Source organism: Dama dama, chromosome 13, assembly GCF_033118175.1.
Source record: "Dama dama isolate Ldn47 chromosome 13, ASM3311817v1, whole genome shotgun sequence".
Lineage (NCBI taxonomy): Eukaryota > Metazoa > Chordata > Mammalia > Artiodactyla > Cervidae > Dama > Dama dama.
The window spans coordinates 62767646-62786735 of record NC_083693.1 but is presented as its reverse complement, the minus strand read 5'-3'; the positions used below and the strand labels follow the sequence as shown (position 1 = coordinate 62786735).

General features: G+C 46.6%; 2 protein-coding genes across 4 annotated transcripts; one reads left to right on the top strand and one right to left on the bottom strand.

Annotated features, from left to right (window-relative positions):
* Positions 1 to 760: 760 nt before the first annotated feature.
* Positions 761 to 2578, bottom strand: SERF2 (small EDRK-rich factor 2). Its single transcript, XM_061159284.1, has 3 exons — positions 2446 to 2578; positions 1718 to 1826; positions 761 to 1094 (listed from the first exon to the last, which is right to left on the bottom strand). Exons 1-3 carry the CDS (start codon positions 2450 to 2452, stop codon positions 1031 to 1033), a joined length of 180 nt encoding a protein of 59 aa, XP_061015267.1. The 5' UTR covers positions 2453 to 2578; the 3' UTR covers positions 761 to 1030.
* A 13042-nt stretch (positions 2579 to 15620) lies between these two features.
* On the top strand, positions 15621 to 18979 carry ELL3 (elongation factor for RNA polymerase II 3). 3 transcript variants are annotated; one of them, XM_061159270.1, is made up of 11 exons: positions 15621 to 15853; positions 16087 to 16122; positions 16471 to 16586; positions 16713 to 16914; positions 17004 to 17083; positions 17216 to 17291; positions 17384 to 17648; positions 17738 to 17780; positions 17888 to 18059; positions 18259 to 18303; positions 18382 to 18979. In XM_061159270.1, exons 1-11 carry the CDS (start codon positions 15722 to 15724, stop codon positions 18490 to 18492), a joined length of 1278 nt encoding a protein of 425 aa, XP_061015253.1. In that variant the 5' UTR covers positions 15621 to 15721; the 3' UTR covers positions 18493 to 18979. The 3 variants fall into 3 exon arrangements, with proteins under 3 accessions (XP_061015253.1, XP_061015254.1, XP_061015255.1); XM_061159271.1 differs by having other exon boundaries at positions 15623 to 15853; positions 17459 to 17648; XM_061159272.1 differs by having other exon boundaries at positions 15627 to 15853; positions 17474 to 17648.
* The last annotated feature ends 111 nt before the right edge of the window (positions 18980 to 19090 follow it).

Genomic DNA, 19090 nt, shown 5'->3' with positions numbered 1-19090 from the left:
ACCCAGCTGAAGAGCCTGTTTCCAAGTCAGCAGCTCAGGAATCACTGCTAACCCAGCAGACAGTGTGGCACCAGTTCATTCCTGGCTCTCATGGTAGAGATGGGGGCAGGGAAAGACCAAAGGGGACCAAAGACTTACTTGGCTTTGCCTTTGGTGATAAAAAGGAAAACAGGAGTCCACCCCTGAGTACAGGGATGTAAGAAGCCCAGAACCCTAGAACAAACCAGGACATAGGAAGAAAGGCGCACAGAGACTACCTTAAGTTTTAATCCTGATGTTGAGGTCAAAGGAAATGGGAAGACAAAAATCTACCCTCATTCCATGAGGAATGACAGAAGAGAATGTGAACACTTCAGAGCAGCTAACCATGGGAACTCCGTCAACAGCAGGGACTGGGCCAACTTTCAAGCATAGGAACAAACTAAGGAAGAATGAGGAAGAGGGAGCATAAATTTAGGTCTTGCAGCCTTCCTTCTCAGGACCTCAACTCCATCCTTAGGATGATGTCTCAGGTCTGAGTGAGGGACAAAAACCACAAAAAAGAGGTCCCTACAGCTCTTAAGAGGATATCTCTACCACACACCCAATACCTGTCTGTCTGTTGCAGTACAATAAAGAATTTTTCTGTGATGTTTAAACTTAGCCTACATATCCACAACCTTTCAGAGTATGAAATTCCCTTCCCTTTTGGTGGGAAAGGGCAGCCATTCCTCCATCCCCATCCCCCCCAAATCCCCAGTCAAACCAGGCGCTCAAGGAATTACAAAGCTACTTTTAATACTTTGGGGTGAGCCCCACAGGAATAAAAAACACTGGGAGGGGGTAACCCCCTCACCCCCAGGAGTGGCCCAGGGGGAGAGAGGCTACCTGAGGGGAAGGAAGCACAAAAGGGACCCGCTGCAGACTCAGGGCAGAGGGAGTGCCATCGGTGCTGGGACCCGTGAGCACTACAGGAGAAACCGCGAGCGTGGTGGGACTGGCTCCAGGCACACAGGCGAAGGGCAAGAGGGTTGGACACGAAGCCACAAAGCTACTTGGGTTCCTCCTTCTTCTCGTTTGCCTTTTTCTGCTTCTGCTGCATGATCTCCGAGTCCCTAGGGGTAGAGATGATGGGGCACTGGGAGGTACCAGAGGGCAAAAAGGACAAGATGCAGGGGGATGAAGGGCACAAAGGATAAGATGGAAGTGGATGGGACAAAATTCAGCATATGGCTGCTGTATTCCCACCCTAGGAGAACAAGAGGAAGAGAGCTGAGGCTCAAAAGGCAGTCAGTCTCTATCTGGCTGTTGCCCAAGGGGTAAGAAGTCTGGCCACACAGGCCCAAGGCTATTCTGTGCCGAGTACCACACCCCGCCACACCAGTGAGAAGGTTGGGAGAAGGGAGGGCAAATGAACAGCAAGGAGGGCCAAAAGTACGGGGCTGTCATAACCACTACTGCATTTGAAATGTGAAACTCCCTGCCCTTGCCCTTAAGGTCAGACCCGGGGGCACTCAGAAACCAGACCGAGGGCAGCACCCGTCCCAGTCCCTTCCTGTAACGCTGTGAACTAACAATTTATAGAGGGTGAGAGGAATAAAACCCTAGAGGAAACAATGCACTCTGCCCCTCACGGCTAGTCCAGATGTGAGCTCAGAGCTAACTTTTCCAGGTACAACCCTCGGTCTAAACCCAGGTCCCACCCCACCCTCCCCTCCCCTCCCCTCCCTGGGGCTACCTCTGCTTGCGGGCGGCAGCAGAAAGCCCGTCATCTCGGCGCTTTCCCTTAACCGAGTCGCTCTGCTTTTTCATGTTCTTCTGGCGGGCGAGCTCGCGCTGGTTACCGCCTAGTGAAAAAAAAAAATTAAAGGTGAGACGCGAGGGCCTTTCCGGCCGCACACCGGCGACCCTCTCCCCTCACGAGACACCAGTAGGCGCCCACACTTCATTCCCGGGGCGCCGACACCGGCCCGTTTCGGGGCCTGGGCTGCAGATTCGGCGGGGGAGATGAGGGGGGGAGCTGCCACGGGGCAGGTCAAACTGGAGAGTGGACAGAGGACGGTTCTGAGGAGCCTGCTGGAGGCGTGTTTCGAATTTCGGCGCAGCATGAGGACCCAGACAGGTAGTGGCGGTGTCTGCAGACGGTCTGGGTCTCTGTGGGGGATGGGCAGGGATCCGGAGTAGGGGGCTCTGGGTCTATCACAGGCGCGCAACTCTTCCCACACCGCGGAGAACCGAGGAGGGCCTTTGCCTGCCTAGGAGCCGGGGGGTTGGGGGGGAAGGTTCTCAAGAAGTAGCGGTGGGCAAAGGGTCGATTTCCGGGCTCCGAGTGTGAGGGTGGCTAAAGAGCGCTCCCAGAGAAAGGTCTCCCTGGGGAAGCCAAAAGGAGGTCAATGCCGAGGTTCGGCAGTCGTGTTCAGGGTAAAGGAGGAGAAAAGGGCAAGGAGAGAGGGTCTCAATGCTCACGGGTCATGGCGACGGCAACGGCTCCGGCCTGCCTCCGTTGCGTCCCCTCGTTCAGTACGACGTTACAGGCCCCGCCCCTTTCTCGCAGCGTAACGAAGTCGTCTTCTACTCCCCGCCCCTTCGAGCCCTGGCGCCGATTCCTATTGGTCAGGAAGAAACACATGTGGCCGCGGGCCACGCTGGAAGTCCGGCGGACGAGAAGGGGAGGTTCGCAGGCCAAGCGCGCTGCGTGGGGCGGGGCTTTCCGAGCAAGTCGTTAGGTCGGGTGGAGCGAAAGTAGGCCAGGTCACGTGACCAGGGTCGGCGGGGGGGAGGTGGAGGGGTGCGGCTGGCGATGTGGCACTCCCGCGGGCTCGGGCACGTGACTTGGCAGAGTGACCTCATACGGGGACGGTTTGGGACACAAACTCACCCAGAGGGAACGCTGGGGGAACAGAGTTGGGGAGGCTTCGCGGGGGCTGAGTTGGTCCGACTGGTGCTGTTACCAAGACTGGAACAAAACGCCGGTATTACTTAGGATCCTTCCCAACTAACCATCTATTTGAACACTTGAGTGCACAAAATCATGTACCAGAACAACTTAACAAACTGCCTTCCAACATGTTCGCCCATCCCAAACTCCAATATAGAGATTCGCGGCCACATCCAGTATGTACAAAAATCTTGGCCCTGCTCATTTGCCCACAGAAGCTTTAAATATGTAGCTTGGCAGCATTTGAGGACCGCAAAGTCACAGACTGTGGCCTTGTATCAGGGACTCAGAGACTGGGAAATGCACATACTATGTTCATTTCTCCTTTGGCGTTTCCTCCGCTATACTGTATCTACCAGCAACACCTGGTTTTAATTGGCAGTTGAATGGGGCGGGAAGCTTAGATTTCCCCCTCTCATTCCCAGATTCACTAATATGTCTACAAGACTCCCCACCAGTCGTGAGGAATTCACTGGATAAAGGAGAAGTGTGTTAGTTGCCCTGTTGTTTCCCACTCTGCGACCCCATGGACTGGGGCTAGCAGGCTCTTCTGTCCGTAGGATTCTCCAGGCAAGAGTACTGGAGTGGGTTGTCATTTCCTTCTCTGGATAAAGGAGAAATGCTTAGGAAATCTCACAGGAGAGGATTAGTTGTAAATTTCAACTTATCCTCTCCAGCTAGTGCCCACAGTAAAACCAAGATGAGGCTAGAACTACAAACTGTCTTCTCTCTCAACGTGAAACTGGGCCAGGGAGGGGCACAATAAACCTCATTCAGTATTATCCTCACAATTTTTGCCATACCCAGGTATCACCTGAACTACTACTATTTATTACTTGAAACTTTCATATTTGGAGGGCGGAAGTTGTGCTGCCCTGCAGTGCTTATGGGGATTTCAGTTCCCTGACCAGGGATTGAACCTGGGCTGAAAGCACCAAATCCTACAAGACCTCCAGGGAAGTCCTTGTATCAGTTTCAAATGCAGGATATAATGCAAAATTCATATTTATTTAGTAAATTTAAAAAAACGGCATCTGGTGATTCATCACTTCTGATGCTAAAAGACATAGTGACTTTTGCTTTCCTCTCTCTCTTGGATCACTGGCTCATGGAGAGCCAGCTGCTGTATCAGGAGGAGAGGCCCATGGGGTGAAGAACTATGGTCACTGGCCAACAGTCAGAGGGTAGAGAAAGTACTTCCACTTTAACTCAGGTTGGGAGTTGGAGTTGAGAGTTAGGGACTAAATTAGAGAAAATGGAGATCCAAGGCTCTGAAGCAGAGAAGGAGGTGAGGTGGGATTTAAGGATCCCACATATACAGTGAGTAGATGAGGAAACTGGACTTCAAGGATAGGGACAGCATCGTAGACCTAGAGCCACAGACGGACCACGGTTCACAAAAAGAAGTGGGACTCTCTGCTTTCCTAGCCCCAGGTTCCCATGGTCCCCTTGCATTTAGAGAGACTACAGAGCCAGCCCCATGGAGAAAGCCTAGCTAGCCAAGGATGAGTGAAATAGTGCAGGATGAGGAAGCAATTTCTCTCTTGGCACATGCTACCTCTTTATCAGCTCCAGCAGAGACAGAGTAGAACAACCCTGTGACCAGTCTCCTCTTATTTAACTTACCCAACACTGTCCCCTTGTTCGAGAGTCTGTTTCCAATCCTAACAAAACCTAGGCTGATTGCCACAACTCCTTCTAATCTAACTTATCCTGAAATTGCCAAAGAAGTCACTCATTCTTTGGATAAATATTCATTGTGTTTTGCACCAAGGATGTACCATCTATTGTATTAGTCACTAGGTTTACAGTGATGAATAAAACATATGTATCACCAGACTCATAGAACATATAGTATAGAGAAAAAGAAGAAGCTCTCTCTCTGTATATAATACATATATAAGCATGCATGCGTGCATACTAAGTTGCTTCAGTTGTGTTCAATTCTTTACGACCCTGTGGACCATAGCCCATCGGGCTTCTCTGTCCATGGGATTCTCCAGACAAGAATACTGGATCGGGTTGCATGCCAACCCAGGAATCGAACCTGTGTAAACCCATATATCTTATGTCTCCTGCATTGGGAGGTGGGTTCTTTACCACTAATGCCACCTGGGTTAGTCGATAGGTAATAGATAGTATTGACAAGTAATAGGCAAGCCAACTGATGCCTGGTGAGCATGGTATGAAACTAGGTCAGGAAGTAGGCAGGGTAGTTATATGCTCTGAGTCACTACTGCTAATACCACTACTAGCTAACATTAAGTGAGTGCTTATTAAGTATACTTTTCTTATTTGGACCTTACAATGACCATTTGAGGTGTCATTATCCCCTTTCTACTGATTTAGAAATTTTGGCACAGTCAGGTTAAATAACTTTCCCAAGGAAGCACAGACAGTAAAGAGTGAGGCTGAGAGTTTAACCTAGCCCCTGATATTCATCAGGATGTAAATTTCTTTTTTTAAGAGATCACTCTGTGGGAAGAAAGTGGGTTAGAACAGATAAATGGAAATGGGGAGGCCAGTCAGGAGGCTCTCACAGACATCCAGGATGCTAGGCCTAACTGGGTAACAGATCATTGAAATGAAGTTAAGATCAATTTAGGCAGAAAGGGGAATTTATTGGTTTACGTAACCAAACTAGGACATGGGCTGCAACGTGAATGATTGTAGGGGAAACTAAAACCAGTAACAGGGGGATGCCTCCCCATCTCTTGTTTTTGCTCTGTTCTCTCAGATCCCGATCCCTTGACATGATAGGAAATGGCTTCAAATGGTCCCTGCCCTCAAATTTCACACCATGTCCAAGAGAGAAGTTCTGAGTCTCGTCCTTTAAATTCAGTGTTTAAAACCCCAGGTCAGAGCTCTTATGGTTTAGGTGCCCACCTTTGTGGTGGGGAGGTGGTTGTGAAGCAGAATATAATGAGAGCAGCCCCCAGCAGAACCATTTGGTTCTGCTAACCATTTGGTTAGTATGGGGAAGGAACAGGTTTATCAAAGAAAGAGAGTTTGCTCCCCAGAAAAGGAGGATGCTAGACAGATAAAAGATGTCCATTACATCAGGGCACAGAAGATAGTTACTTGGGCTGAAATGGTGGCAGCAGAAATGGCAAAAGTGTGCAGCTTCAAAATATATTTTTGGAGAAATGGTCCTGGTGGTCCAAGAGACTAAGACTGTGAACTCACAACCTAGATCCTACATGCCACAGCTAAGTTTGAGTGACATACTTAAAGATCCCACGTACCACAATGAAGATTGAAGATCCTGTGTGCCACAAGTAAGACCCAATGGAGCCAAATAAATAAATAAAAGGAAATATTAATATATATGTATATATATATATATATATTTGGAGATTCAGTTAGAGAGGAAGATAGTATTGATTCCTGGGTTCTTTCATATTCTTTATGGAATTCTCCAAGCAAGATTCCCGGAGTGGGTAGCCATTTCCCTTCTCCAGATCTTCCTGACTCAGGGATCAAACACAGGTCTCCTGCACTGCAGGCAGATTCTTTACTGTCTGAGCCACCAGGGTAGCCCAACACTTTAGTGGAGGATGTTTAACAATTTACAAGTAGCCAAACCAAACAACATGAAATTACAGCTTACTTTAAGTGTTAAAAAGAAACAAAAGTGTAAGGACAAAGAATAATGGGAAAACCCCACTTCTGTGTTGACTTTTTTTTTTTTTTTTTTGGCAGCTTATGAGATCTTAGTTTCCCAAACAGGTATCAAATCTGGGCCCTCTGCAGTTAGAGCATGGAGTCCTAACCACTGAACCACCAAGCAATTCCCTGTGGTCACTTTTAAACTGAGGCCTGGAGCCAGCTGTAGGAAAAGTAGAAGAGGGTTCCAGCCATGCAGCTGAATCCCTAACATTTCTAACATCCCTCCTTTAACAAGGAAGAGCAATGGTTTTAGGAACTTCTTTCCTTCCTCCCTGAGTTCCAAGGGTGGAACTGAATCGCTAAGTCAATCAAAGTAAATTCATCACTCTTAGCATTGATTGTCTCAGGAATCCCTCCCTAAACCGTGCATGGTATTCATCTGGTGACAGTTATTGGTTCGGGAGTTAGCCTGTGACCTAAATAGGTCTGATCAGAGTGAAACCAAGCAGAGTCCTGTGGGGGTCCCAAAGATGGAAGACTTTGTGTTCCCCATTTCTTGTAGGCAAGACTCCAGCCTCCGTGTTTGGAACACTTGAGAATTGAGGGAGGAGAAGCCAAGAAACCACCTGAGGCAAGACTAAAGGGACCAGCAGAAGCTCATAAGATTAGGAGGGGCTTCCCTGGTGTCTCAGTGGTAAAAGAATCCACATGCTGATGCAGGAGACACGGGTTCAATCCCTGATCCAGGAAGATCCCACATGCCTCAGAGCAACTAAGCACGTTCACCACTACTATTGAGCCTGTGCTGCAGAGCCTGGGAGTTGCAACTGTTAAGGCCACCTGATGAAACTACAAAGCCCACATGCCCTAGAGCCCTGCCTCACTAGAGAAAAGCCCACCCAATAATGAAGACCCAGCACAGTCAACAATAAATAGATTTTTTTAAAAAGATTAGGAGATCAACCACCTGAGAGGATATTAAAGGAGTGCAAGCCCTGCTCATACCCTAATCTTGTCAGACCCCACTTTTGACCCACTGTTTTAAAAACCCTCATCAACTTCTCTGGGGTGCAGATGGTTTTTCAAGGCAGAAGCCCAGTGCATCAATAAGGCTATCCTTTTCTGCGTCTTCCAAAACTCTGTGTCCTGTTAAAGGAACTTATATAGTCAAGAATATAAGAGAAGAAAAAAAGATCTACAAAATCAACCCCAAAACTCTGTCTCTAAGATTTGTTTTTGTTGTTGTTACTGTTTTTTTAAGTCGCTCAGTCATGTGTAACTTGCAACCCTTTGTAGCCTGCCAGGCTCCTTTGACCATGTGATTTCCCAGGCAAGATTGCTGGAGTGGGTTGCCATTTCTTTCTCCAAGGGATCTTCCTGACCTAGCATCTCCTGCATTGCAGAGGAATTTTTTACCACTGAACCATGAGGGAAGCCCTGTATCCAGGATTTGATTTGCCACCAGTGTACAGAGAGGCCTAGCTTTTGGTAACAAGACCAAAGGGAGGGACTTTTGTTCCATTGTGGAGCTCTTTCTCTTTGACTTGAATAAGGATTCATTCACATAGCCCTTAACTGCTTTTGGCTTCTTTGAAGCACAATCCTTAAGTTGAAGCAAAGTGAGTGGCAGGAGGAAATTGGGTCCTTGCTGATGCTCTTGGGCCACTGAATAAATCAACTGTAACATTTGTTCTCTCTCTGAGCTTCCTGCTATGAAAACCACCATATTTGTTTTTTGAGTTAAGTGTCTTGAGTCAGATTTCTGTTACTTCCTCCAAATACTTTTTAAGCAATAGACAAACAATAGAAATAGCATATGCCAAGGCCCTGAGATGGGAAAAAGCTTGAATAAATAGATTAATTGGAGGGATCACATAATGAAATAATCCAGTAAATTTATTGTAAACTGCAACCAGTCCTCTCCATGAGTACTAAACTTCTAGTTAGATTTTAGTGCCTTGTAGAGATGAGTAGATAGCCGAGGATCAGCAAGCACTGAAGAAAACACTGAACATAAAAATAGGTCAAAGCAAAACAGAAACAGAAAGTAAGCTCAAAGAGGACTAGAAACAATTCCAGGAACAACAACAACAAAAAAAAAGATGGGGAGAGGGGACTGTAATTACTAGCCTTAGAAATGAAGAGGCTGTTGAACAAAAACAGGGGAGCTAGGAAAAAAAAACAAAACATTCAGAAAATAAACAGCTCTTGGAAATTAAAAATATGATAGAAGAGTTGGAAGATAAAAGTTGAAGAAATAGTCCAGAAAATTAGGCCAAAAAGCAGTCTGGTAAAGCTTAAGGATCCCTTGTGAAAAAAGGTTTTAAAATACACCAATGGGGGACTTTCATGGTGGTCCAGTGGTTAAGACTCCACCTGCCAATCAGTTCAATACCTGCTCCGAGAAGATTCCACATGCTGTGGAGCAACTAAAGCCATGTGCCACAACTACTGAGCACCATGGAGCCTGTGATCTGCAACAAGAAAAGCCACCCCAAGCAGAAGCCTACGCACCACAACTAAAGCAAGGCCCCCACTCTTCACAACTAGAGAAAGCCCAAGGGCAGCAATGAAGATGCAGCACAGCCAAAAATAAAATATTTTTTAAAACACACCCAAGGTATCTGTACATCCATATTCATATTATTCACAATAGCCAAGCAATAAGAAGCAACCCAGATGTCTATTGACAGATTAATGGACAAAGAAAATGTGGGATATACATACAATGGAATCATAGTCAGCCTTAAAAAGGAAGGAAATCCTGACAGATGCTACAACATGGATGAACCTCGAGGACATTATGCAAAGTGAAATAAGCCAGTCACAAAGAGACAGATACTATATGACTGCACTTAGGAGGTATCTAAAGTAGTCACATTTAGTGAAACAGGAAGAAGAAGGGACTTTCTGTCGGTGGGAACTGGGAGGAGGGGGAAATGAAGAGTTCTTGTTTAATAAGTACAGAGTTTCAGTTTTACAAGGTGAAAAGGGTTCTGAAGATTGGTTACACAGCAATGTGCAAGCCCTGTACAATTAACACTGTGTGCACGCTCAGTTGCTAAGTCATGTCCAACTCTTTGTGACCCCATGGACTGTACCTTGCTAGGCTCCTCTGTCCATAGGATTTTCCAGTCAAAAATACTGGAGTGGGTTGCCATTTCCTCTTCCAGGGGATCTTCCTGACCCAGGGATCAAACCTGTGTCTCCAGGGTCTCCTGTATTGACAGGCAGTTTCTCTACCACTGAGCCACTTAGGAAGCCTTACTACTAACACTACTGTACTATTAACACTACTGAGCTGTACATTTAAAAATGGTGAAGATGAAAAAAAAATGGTGAAGATGGTAAATTTTGTTGTGTGTATTTTGCCACAATTAAAAAATTAAGACTGCATGGGACCATAAATGGCATAAATGATTATATTCATATGTAGTTATCGAAACATTAAAATGCTTCTGGTATAGTAACTGCATTTTTATCAGTGCATAATATAAAAGATTGAGGCAATAAGAATTGTAATGGTAATAACAATTGTAATTATAAAGTGGTGATGACTGCAGATGGGGTTTAGATATCTCTCCAACAAATGTGATATGAAATGAAAATACTTCTCATTTCTCTTTGTGAGAACATCACTGCCAGTACAAGTGGTTTGTGCCTACATTCATAACTGAAGGAGATGTTACATTTTATTAAGGTTACTGAAAATAAAGATGTCATTTTCCCCTTTCCAAGCTCACAGAATTCCTGAGTTCTATGGTCTGCAGACACAGGTTTAGAACCTTTGCTCCGGGACCCTGGGTAAGCTTCTCTAAACTTCGGTTTTCTCTTCAGTCCTTAGTATTGGGCACATTCCTAACTCACTCACCCTTCTAGGCAATTATTTCACACCATTTTTATCCCTCAACTCCTATTGCTCCTCCTTCATCCTCATACTCTTTCTCAGTTGCTTCCTGCTTCACTGAAAAGACAGAAGCAATCAGAAGAGCACTCCCCCAGACTTTCTCCACACCTACCAGTCTTTTTTGTTTATAATTTTATTAAAATTATACTTGCCTGCACTGGGTCTTTGTTGCTTTGCACGGGCTTTCTCTAATTGCAGTGAGCGTGGGCTACTCTTCGTGGTGGTGCTTGGGCCTCTCATTGCAGTGGCTTCTCTTGTTGCAAGAGCACAGTCTCTAGGAACTTGAACTTCAATAGTTGTAGCACACAGGCTCAGTAGTTGCCCCATGGGACGTGAAATCTTCCCAGACCAGGGATCGAACCCATGTCCCCTGCATTGGCAGGCAGATTTTTATCTACTGTGCCACCAGGGAAATCCACACCTCTACCAATCTTTTGCACCTGCACCTACCTTCTCTGTCCATGTGGCCTTCTCCTATAGATGAACCATCCATGCTCCTTTGAGAAGCCAATCCTGAATAGATCCCACTGCCTATATCCTACTCAAGAATGCCACTTTAGCAACCCTCTTCTCTTTCCTACATCATCAAAGTTTGGGGGATATTCCCCAAATAATTCTCACCAGCATACAAATATGCCCTTACTTCACCATAAACCTTTCTCTTGATCCTATTTCCCCTAACAATTGACTCCCTATTTCTTTGCTCTATATTTAGCAAAGCTTAAGTCCCTTATAGCCTCTGTAGATGCCTTATCTATCATTCTCTTTAAATCTTCTCCAATCAGGCTTTCACCTTACCATTTCACCAGAACTGCTCTTATGAAGGTTATCAATGAACCCACATTGCTAAACCCAGTGGTCAATTCTTTTTTTCTTCTGTAATGGTTTTGTTGAAATTTAATTCACATATCATACAATTAACCCATTTGAAGTGTACATACAATTTTATGGTTTTTAGTGTAATCCACAGATGTGTGCAACCACCGCTACTGTCTGTTTTAAAATATTTTCATCACAGTGGTCAGTTCTTCATCTTCATTTTACTTGGCCTGTCTGTGGCATTCTAAAAAATTTATTTATTATTTATTTGGCCACACCATGTCTTAGTTGTAGCACTTGGGATCTTTAGTTGTGGCATGTAGGAACTAGTTCCCTGGCCAGGGATCAAACTGGGGCCCCTTGCATTGGGAGTTTTGTGGTTATTTTTGCATTGGGAGTTTAGAGACTTCACCACTAGACCACCAGGGAAGTCCCTCTCTATGGCGTTTGACACAGTTCTCTTTTCTTTGAAACACAGTTTTCACTTGGCTTTCAGAACATGACACTCTCTTTTCCCTCCTTTCTCACTGCCTTTCAATTGCCTTTACTTTTCTTCCCCCTGATTTATATCTAGAGATTGGAGTACCCTTAGGGTGTAATCCTTGAGGCTGTTCTATGTCTTCTTGGATGAGTCATCCAGCCCTATGGCTTTAAATATTAGGTTGGTGAAAACCTAATTGTGGTTTTCAATTATGAATTTTAAATCATTATAACTAGGCTCCAAACACATCTTTATTAATCAAAGTAGGAACCATTACAATCAACACATCTTTGCCAATGAGAAATAAGTTGATTTATTCCTGTGGCATAAAAATATGTGCTTCAGAATTTGAGGAACTTTTGGAAAGCATTTTCTGCCTCCTTGCTGGTTATGGAAGCATTTTCTCTGCAAAAAGTTGTGGTAGTTGGTTGGCAAGGGATCAGTTGAATATGGTGGATGAGGCAAAACTTTGTACGCCAATTTGTTCAACTTTTGAAGCATGTGAGACATGTGGTCAGGCATTGTTGTGGAGAAGAATTGGGCCCTTTCGGTTGACCAATGCCAGATGCAGGTGTTGCAGTTTTGGGTGCATCTCATCGATTTGCTGAACATACTTCTTGGATGTAATGGTTTCACTGGGATTCAGAAAGCTCTAGTGAATTAGACTGGCAGCAGGCCACTAAACACCATGACCTCTTTTTGGTGGAAGTTTGGCTTTGGGAAGTGCTTTGGAGCTTCTTGTAAGTCCAACCACTGCTTCTAGGTATGATCCACTTTTTGTTGCACATCACAATCTGATCAAGAAATGGTTTATTGTTGTTGAATAGAATAAGCAAAGACAACACTTCAAAATGATGATTTTTTAATTTTCTGTCAGCTCACGAGGCACGCACGTATCGAGCTTTTTCACCTTTCCAGTTTGTTTCAAATGCCAAATGACTGTAGAATGGTCGATGTTGAGTTCTTGAGCGAATTCTCATGTAGTTGTAAGAGGATCAGCTTCAGTGAGTCTCTCAATTGGTGGTTCCAATATCAAATGGCAAAGTTCAACAATGCAATACTGCAGTTACTTTTGCACCAACCTAATACTATGTATCTGTTTAATGCTACCAAGTTTACATCTCTAGCCTGGTCATCCCTCACCATCTCCAAACTTATCTGTACAACTTCATGCTCCACACCCCAACGTGGATTCTAATAGACAACTCAGAACTAACCTTATTGCACCAGCAATGTTTCCTACCTCAGCTGATGACAGTTTCATCCTTCTCGTTGTTCTGGCCAAAAATCCCAGTTATTCTTGATGCCATTTCTCTATCACATGTCACATTCAATCCATCAGGGAATCCTGTCAGCTCTACCCTCAATATGTCCAGAACCCTATCCCTTCTCCCACCTCTGGTCCTGGTGCAAGTTGCCACCATCTCTAGCTTGGATTACTGCAATAGTCTCCTAACAGGTCACACTACTTTTATTCTTCTCCCCTACAGTCTATTCTTAACAACAACCACAGTGAGCGTTTAAAAATAGAAGTGACTTCATGTGATTCCTCTGCTCAAAACCCTACTTTGACTCCTCATTTCACTCCAAGTAAAAGCCAAAGTCCTTACAGTGGCCCACAAGGACCCACCCCTGCTTCTTAATTTCCTGACTTCATCTCTCACTACTCTCTTCCTCAGTTACCTTGTTCCTGTTACACTGGCCTTGGCTATTCCTCACACTATCCACACATACTCCTGACTTACAGAGTTTGCACTGGCTAGTTAGCTCCTGTGCCTAGAAAACAGTTCCTCCAACTGTGTAGCTTGGCCAGTCCCCTTCACTTCCTTTAAGATATTGCTTCCCGCCCCCCCAAAAAAGATATTGCTCCCACTAAAAAAAAAAAAAAGGTGCCTGTGTGTGGGGTAAATTCCTTGGTGATCCAGTGGTTAGGACTCAGTGGTTTCACTGCTGAGGGCCTGGGTTCAAAACCTGGTTGGGGAACTAAGATTCTACAAGCCACGAAGCATGGCCATTTAAAAAAACAGGCGGGGGGGAGAAAAAAGAAAAAAGACATGGCTCAAATTTCATTTTCTCCACAAGGCCTTCTTGGATCACCTTACTTAATATACAGCCAGCCCTCTCCACCCTCTTCTTCCTCCTCCATTTCCAAACCTTCTACCTTGCTCTCTCTCTCTCTTTTTTTTTTTTTTTTACTATCTTATTACCTTTTAACATATACTATATTTTTTGTTTTGTTTTTACTTAAAAAAATTTTTTTAAGTTTTCTTTCTCTTTTTTTTATAATATTCACTATATTTCTTATGTTTATTTCTTTGATGCATATCTACTGTCTCCTTCCCCTCTAGGATATAAGTGCTCCCAAAACAAGAATCTCTTCATTGATGTATCCCAAGGATCTAGTACAGTGTCAGGGACAGAATAAGTGCTCAGTAAATATTTGTTGAATGAATAAATGAAAAATGTGGATAATGATACTCACTCTAAAAAGTTGCTGTAGGGATTAAGTAACATACAGAGATCCTGACACTCTGTTAGATTCCCCACCTCCCTTCTCTCTTCCTCAAATGTCTTCCCTAGTTGCCTCTTACAGCATTGCTTCTTCCCACCTCTTTGGACATTTTAACCCCTGTAATCACTCCTTTGAGTTTAAATCCAAGAAAATCCAACAAAAGGCCACAGATATCTGAGAATCAAAAGGACTCTGGGAGACCAACTCTACCCACTACCACAACTGTTTATCAAATTAGGAAATTGTTACCCAGAGAAGCAGACAGCCTGAGGAGAGGGCTAGGTCAATGCTTTGTTGTTGAAGTTAGATTTAAAATCAACTTCAGGGAGTTCCCTGGTCGTCAAGACTCTGAGCTTTCACTTAAAAAAAAAAGTAACCAAGCAACTTTATCGAGGTACATTTACAGACATTAAAATAGATACATTTTAAGTGTACAATTTGATGAGTTTTCACAAATGTAAGGTCATTAAGGTCACCAGGGATTTAGCAGAGGTATCCTGGCCAGGAAAGAGAACACCACCAGGGCTTTTGGGAAACAGGGCCAAGCAGAGACGTCAAGGGCCGACAGGAGATTATTGGTCCTGGGGTTTCACTGCAGCAGGATCTGAACCTCTGGGATGTATGGCAACCTCGCGGCACCTCTTGGTCCTCCCAAGCGAGTGAGCCAGCTCTCTTTCACACCAGTCTCCACCAATCTCCCGTGTACAGGCCAGGAATGGAGACCTGGGACTGAGTTCTGTCTCTTGCCTGTCCTGCAACTCCCCTGCCATCAACCACTGCCCGCATCTCTGCCCATCAATGTGGGGCGCTCCAGCTTGAGAAGTCAAGCTTCTCTCCTGCCGCCACACCCACCGGGCCCGATTTCCTCTTCATTCTTAGTTAGAAGCCGGTTTCGGGTCAGCAGGAGTACCGCTGGCTGGGAAAAGTCAAAAGGCTACACCAGGTGTTGGCCTCGGAAATCGCCCCTCGGGTCTGCCCTCCTCTGGTTCCTTGGGGCTCTAGTCGTGATGAGCTGGCCCCGCCCCGCAACCAGTCGCTATCTCCAGCCCTTCTGCATCTAAAACCCTCTAGGGGGTTGCAGGTTCAGCTTCACTTAGAGACCGCAGCTCTTGAGTTCAGATTAGGTAGAAAAACTCAGGCAGGACTGGGGACTCGGGTGAGGCGTCTGAAGCTGGCCGCAGACTTTCTCTCCGGAACTGAGAGAGCCTCTTGAGAAAGCCCAAAGAGCTGCCCGCCCATCCAAGAGAAAAACGCTGGGGTTGGTGCTGCTAACATCTGGGGGAGAGCGAGGTGCCGCCCCCGGCGACTGGGAAATCCCAGGGGTGGCGCCGGCTGTGGGTGGGGCCGGGGGTGGGGTCCCGGCGGAGGGCGGGGCCTACCTGGGCACCCGGGTGTGCCAGCCCAGCCCTGCACAGCCGAGGTGGTAGTGGCCCGGGTCTGTGGCTCCCGCTCTACCTGCCTCTGAACCTCGCAGCCATGGCGGGACCCCAGGAGCTTCTGAGTGGGAAGCTCCAGCTCTGCTTCACCCCGGCTGCCCGGACCAGCCTCCTACTGCTCAGGCTCAACGACGCAGCGCTGCGGGCGCTGCAAGAGTGTCATCAGCAACAGGTACGGCTGGCCCAGGCCCCATTCTCTCTATCCTCTGCCTCTCCGGAGGTCGGGCCTCAGCCGGCGACTCCGGCGAAGGGACCTGGGGGTGGATAGCAGCATCCTCGGGCTCTGGCCTCCCCATCTCTTCAAGTGAAGCCCGCTAGGCAAGTCCCCCCACCCCGGGCTCCCGACGCCGGTCCTGGGGACGCCGCTTCTGCTGCTCTTGGCTCAAGTCTGTGCTCTGCCCGCAGGTTCGGCCGGTGATTGCTTTCCAAGGGAACCGAGGGGTAAGCGCGGGTCTGGGGTGTGTGGAGGTGAAGAGCAGGGAGAACAGACATGGGCTTCAGGAAGGGACCGTCAGGGCGAGAGGCTGAGAGCAGTCACGGTCTGATGAAGTTTCGAGAACTGAACCCAAAATGGGGGAAATCGGGGCTGCTGGGGTTGGTCCCAAGAGGCTGCGGTTGAAGAGACTTCGGCGACTTAACCTCCTGAGGAACTCGGGCCCAGCTGCACCCCGTGTGCTAACGAGCCCCATGGGACCCATCTTCGGTCTTCGGCTGGTTCAGGGAGGAACAGCATTGGTTGGGGAGGAGGAACTGACTTTCATGGGGTTTACTGTCTCCTTTCACCCACAGTACCTGAGGCTCCCAGGTCCCCACTGGTCCTGCCTCTTTTCCTTCATAGCGTCTCAGTGTGGCCAGGAGGGCGCTGGTGGGCCTGGCTTGGACCTTGTATGCCAGCGCCTAGGCAGGTAAGGAAAATGGCTAGCAGGTAAGAATTTGTGGTAAGTCAGGGAAGGGGATGTCCACAGTTCCTTAAAAGTTCTCCACCCTTCAGTTTTATGTGTGTGTGTGTGTTTTTAACCGCCTTTTCCCAGGTCTGGGCCTAACCGTCTCCACTGCCTGGGTCCACTCAGGGAGCGCCTCACGATTTGGGCAGCTATGGACTCTATCCCAGCTCCATCTTCAGTTCAGAGACACAACCGGACTGGAGATGCCAGGGATCGTGAGGGCTGGAAGAGTGTGGGAGACTATCCTGAAGGAGACACAATTTCACGGTCACAGATGGCACTAGAAGAGGTGAGGCCAGAAAGTGCAGGGAGTTAGGATAAGGTGGGGCAAAGCCTGAAACCTAGGGAGCCATGTGCCCCTGCCACTTTCCCTGCCAGGTGCCAGATCCACTGGCAAGCAGCCAAGGACAGTCACTCCCAGGATCCTCGAGGGAGCACATGGCACAGTGGGAAGTGAGGTACTTGGAGCAGGGTGGGACTAACCCAGGGCGCTCTGGTATTGCTCTCTAATCGCCACTCTAAATGCTGTGACAAGAGATGGAGCCCTACTTCCTTCCTACCCTGGGCTTGATCTCTATTTCCTCTCCTAGGAACCAGACCCTTCTTCCAAACAGAGATCCTGATCAGGCGCTGCCTCCCTCTGCTAGCCAGAAACATGTGGACAAGGTAAGTTGTAATAGCAAGGGTTTTTCTAAGAGAGTTGTGTCCAATGAGGCTAACATTTTAAAACTGAGAGCTTATCCTTTTCATGCTCCCAGAGCTCATTATGTGGAAGTAATTGTCAAGAGAAGGGCACAATAGGAGGCTTCTGGCTTACTGTTTATGTTCCTGAGATATGTTCCCAACAGAAACGTCCAGCGCCTGCAGCTATGGTAGAACTAAAACAAAAGAGGCTCAGAACTCTAGCTCCAAGTCCCCTACAAGGACTGCCCAGTCAGGACTTACAGGAGGAAGATTGGGAGCAAGAAGATAAAGATGAAGATGTGGGTCCCAGGCTGGAGCACAGTCCCTCAGTTCAAGCAGGTGAGTTAAAGAGAGGGTGAAACTGCCATTGTGGGGAGGGGGAAAAGAAAAAGTGTTATTATCACCTTCATGTCTTGTTTCCTTTCTAGATTCTGAATCCCCAAACCCTGAAGAAGTACCAGATTACCTCCTGTGAGTCCCTTGCCATTTCCAATTTTATCAAGCCTTGTACATTCCTGGGAGCTGGAAGCTTTGGGGGGTCAATGTTACTGATGGTGACAACACTCTGCTCCTGGCAGGCAATACAGGGCCATCCACAGCGCAGAACAGCAACATGCCTACGAGCAGGACTTTGAGACAGATTACGCTGAATACCGCATCCTGCATGCTCGTGTTGGGGCTGCAAGCCAAAGGTTCATAGAGCTGGCAGCTGAGATGAACAGTGTTCAGCGAGGAACTCCAGAACACAAGGTAAGGACTGGATGAACCCAGGCTGGCTTTCAAGTTCTACTGGCCATAAACTCCCTGCTAATTGCCCATTATGTCTGTCTGTTTTGAGAGAAAAATTAAGTCTGCATAATTTGGCATAATATGAAGCTACTTTAGTCCCTAAGAGAGTTGGAGATTTTTTTCTCAAGGTTAAACTTAGTGCTAACATTTTCTGTTTCAGGTGCTGGAAGAAAAGATAATCCAGGAATATAAAAAGTTCAGGAAGGTAAGACCGGGCCTGGGAATGGTAGCAAGAAGGCAGAATTGACTTTTTTTTTTTGACATGGGCACTTTTTCTCTGCAGCGGTACCCAGGTTACAGGGAAGAGAAGCGCCGCTGTGAGTACTTGCATCAGAAACTGTCGCACATCAAAGGTCTCATCTTGGAGTTTGAGGAAAAGAACAGGGGCAGCTGAAGCGGACACATGGCTCTTTACCCTAGTGTGATATGGAAGAAAACAGCAGCTATTAACTAAGAGGACAGTTGTCTGCTCTTCGTATTGTTGAGTCCGTAATGGCAAGTAGGAGAGCTGCTCTAGGTTCTTGAAGTTTGGTTTTCATTATTACCATATTTAAACTTTTAGGGCATGGGCACAGTGCCAAGACTCCACAGCTGTGCCCAGCAGTTATCCAGTAACTGAAAACTAGGAAAAGTAGCAGAGGCTTGGCTTTTCCACCTTTAGTTCAGCCAAGTCATTTTCAAATCCTGAGAAGTGACACCATCTCCAAGACAAGATACCTTGAGAACATTAGAATTTACCTGGTAGCCTCCCTGAAAAAATCTTTGGTAACAAAGCTAAAGGAACTAGTAATACAACAGGATATAATGGGAAAGGGCTTGGGTGTTACCCATGTACTAGAAGTGAATTCTTTTACAAACACGGCTAAAAAAATTAAAACTGATTGCTTCTGTGTCAAGTTTATGTTTTCCTTAAATCCTCCAAGATGGTGGTTCTCACCCTTGCTTGTGTATATGAACCACTTCTTGGGCTCTCTAAAAAATTAGATCCTTAG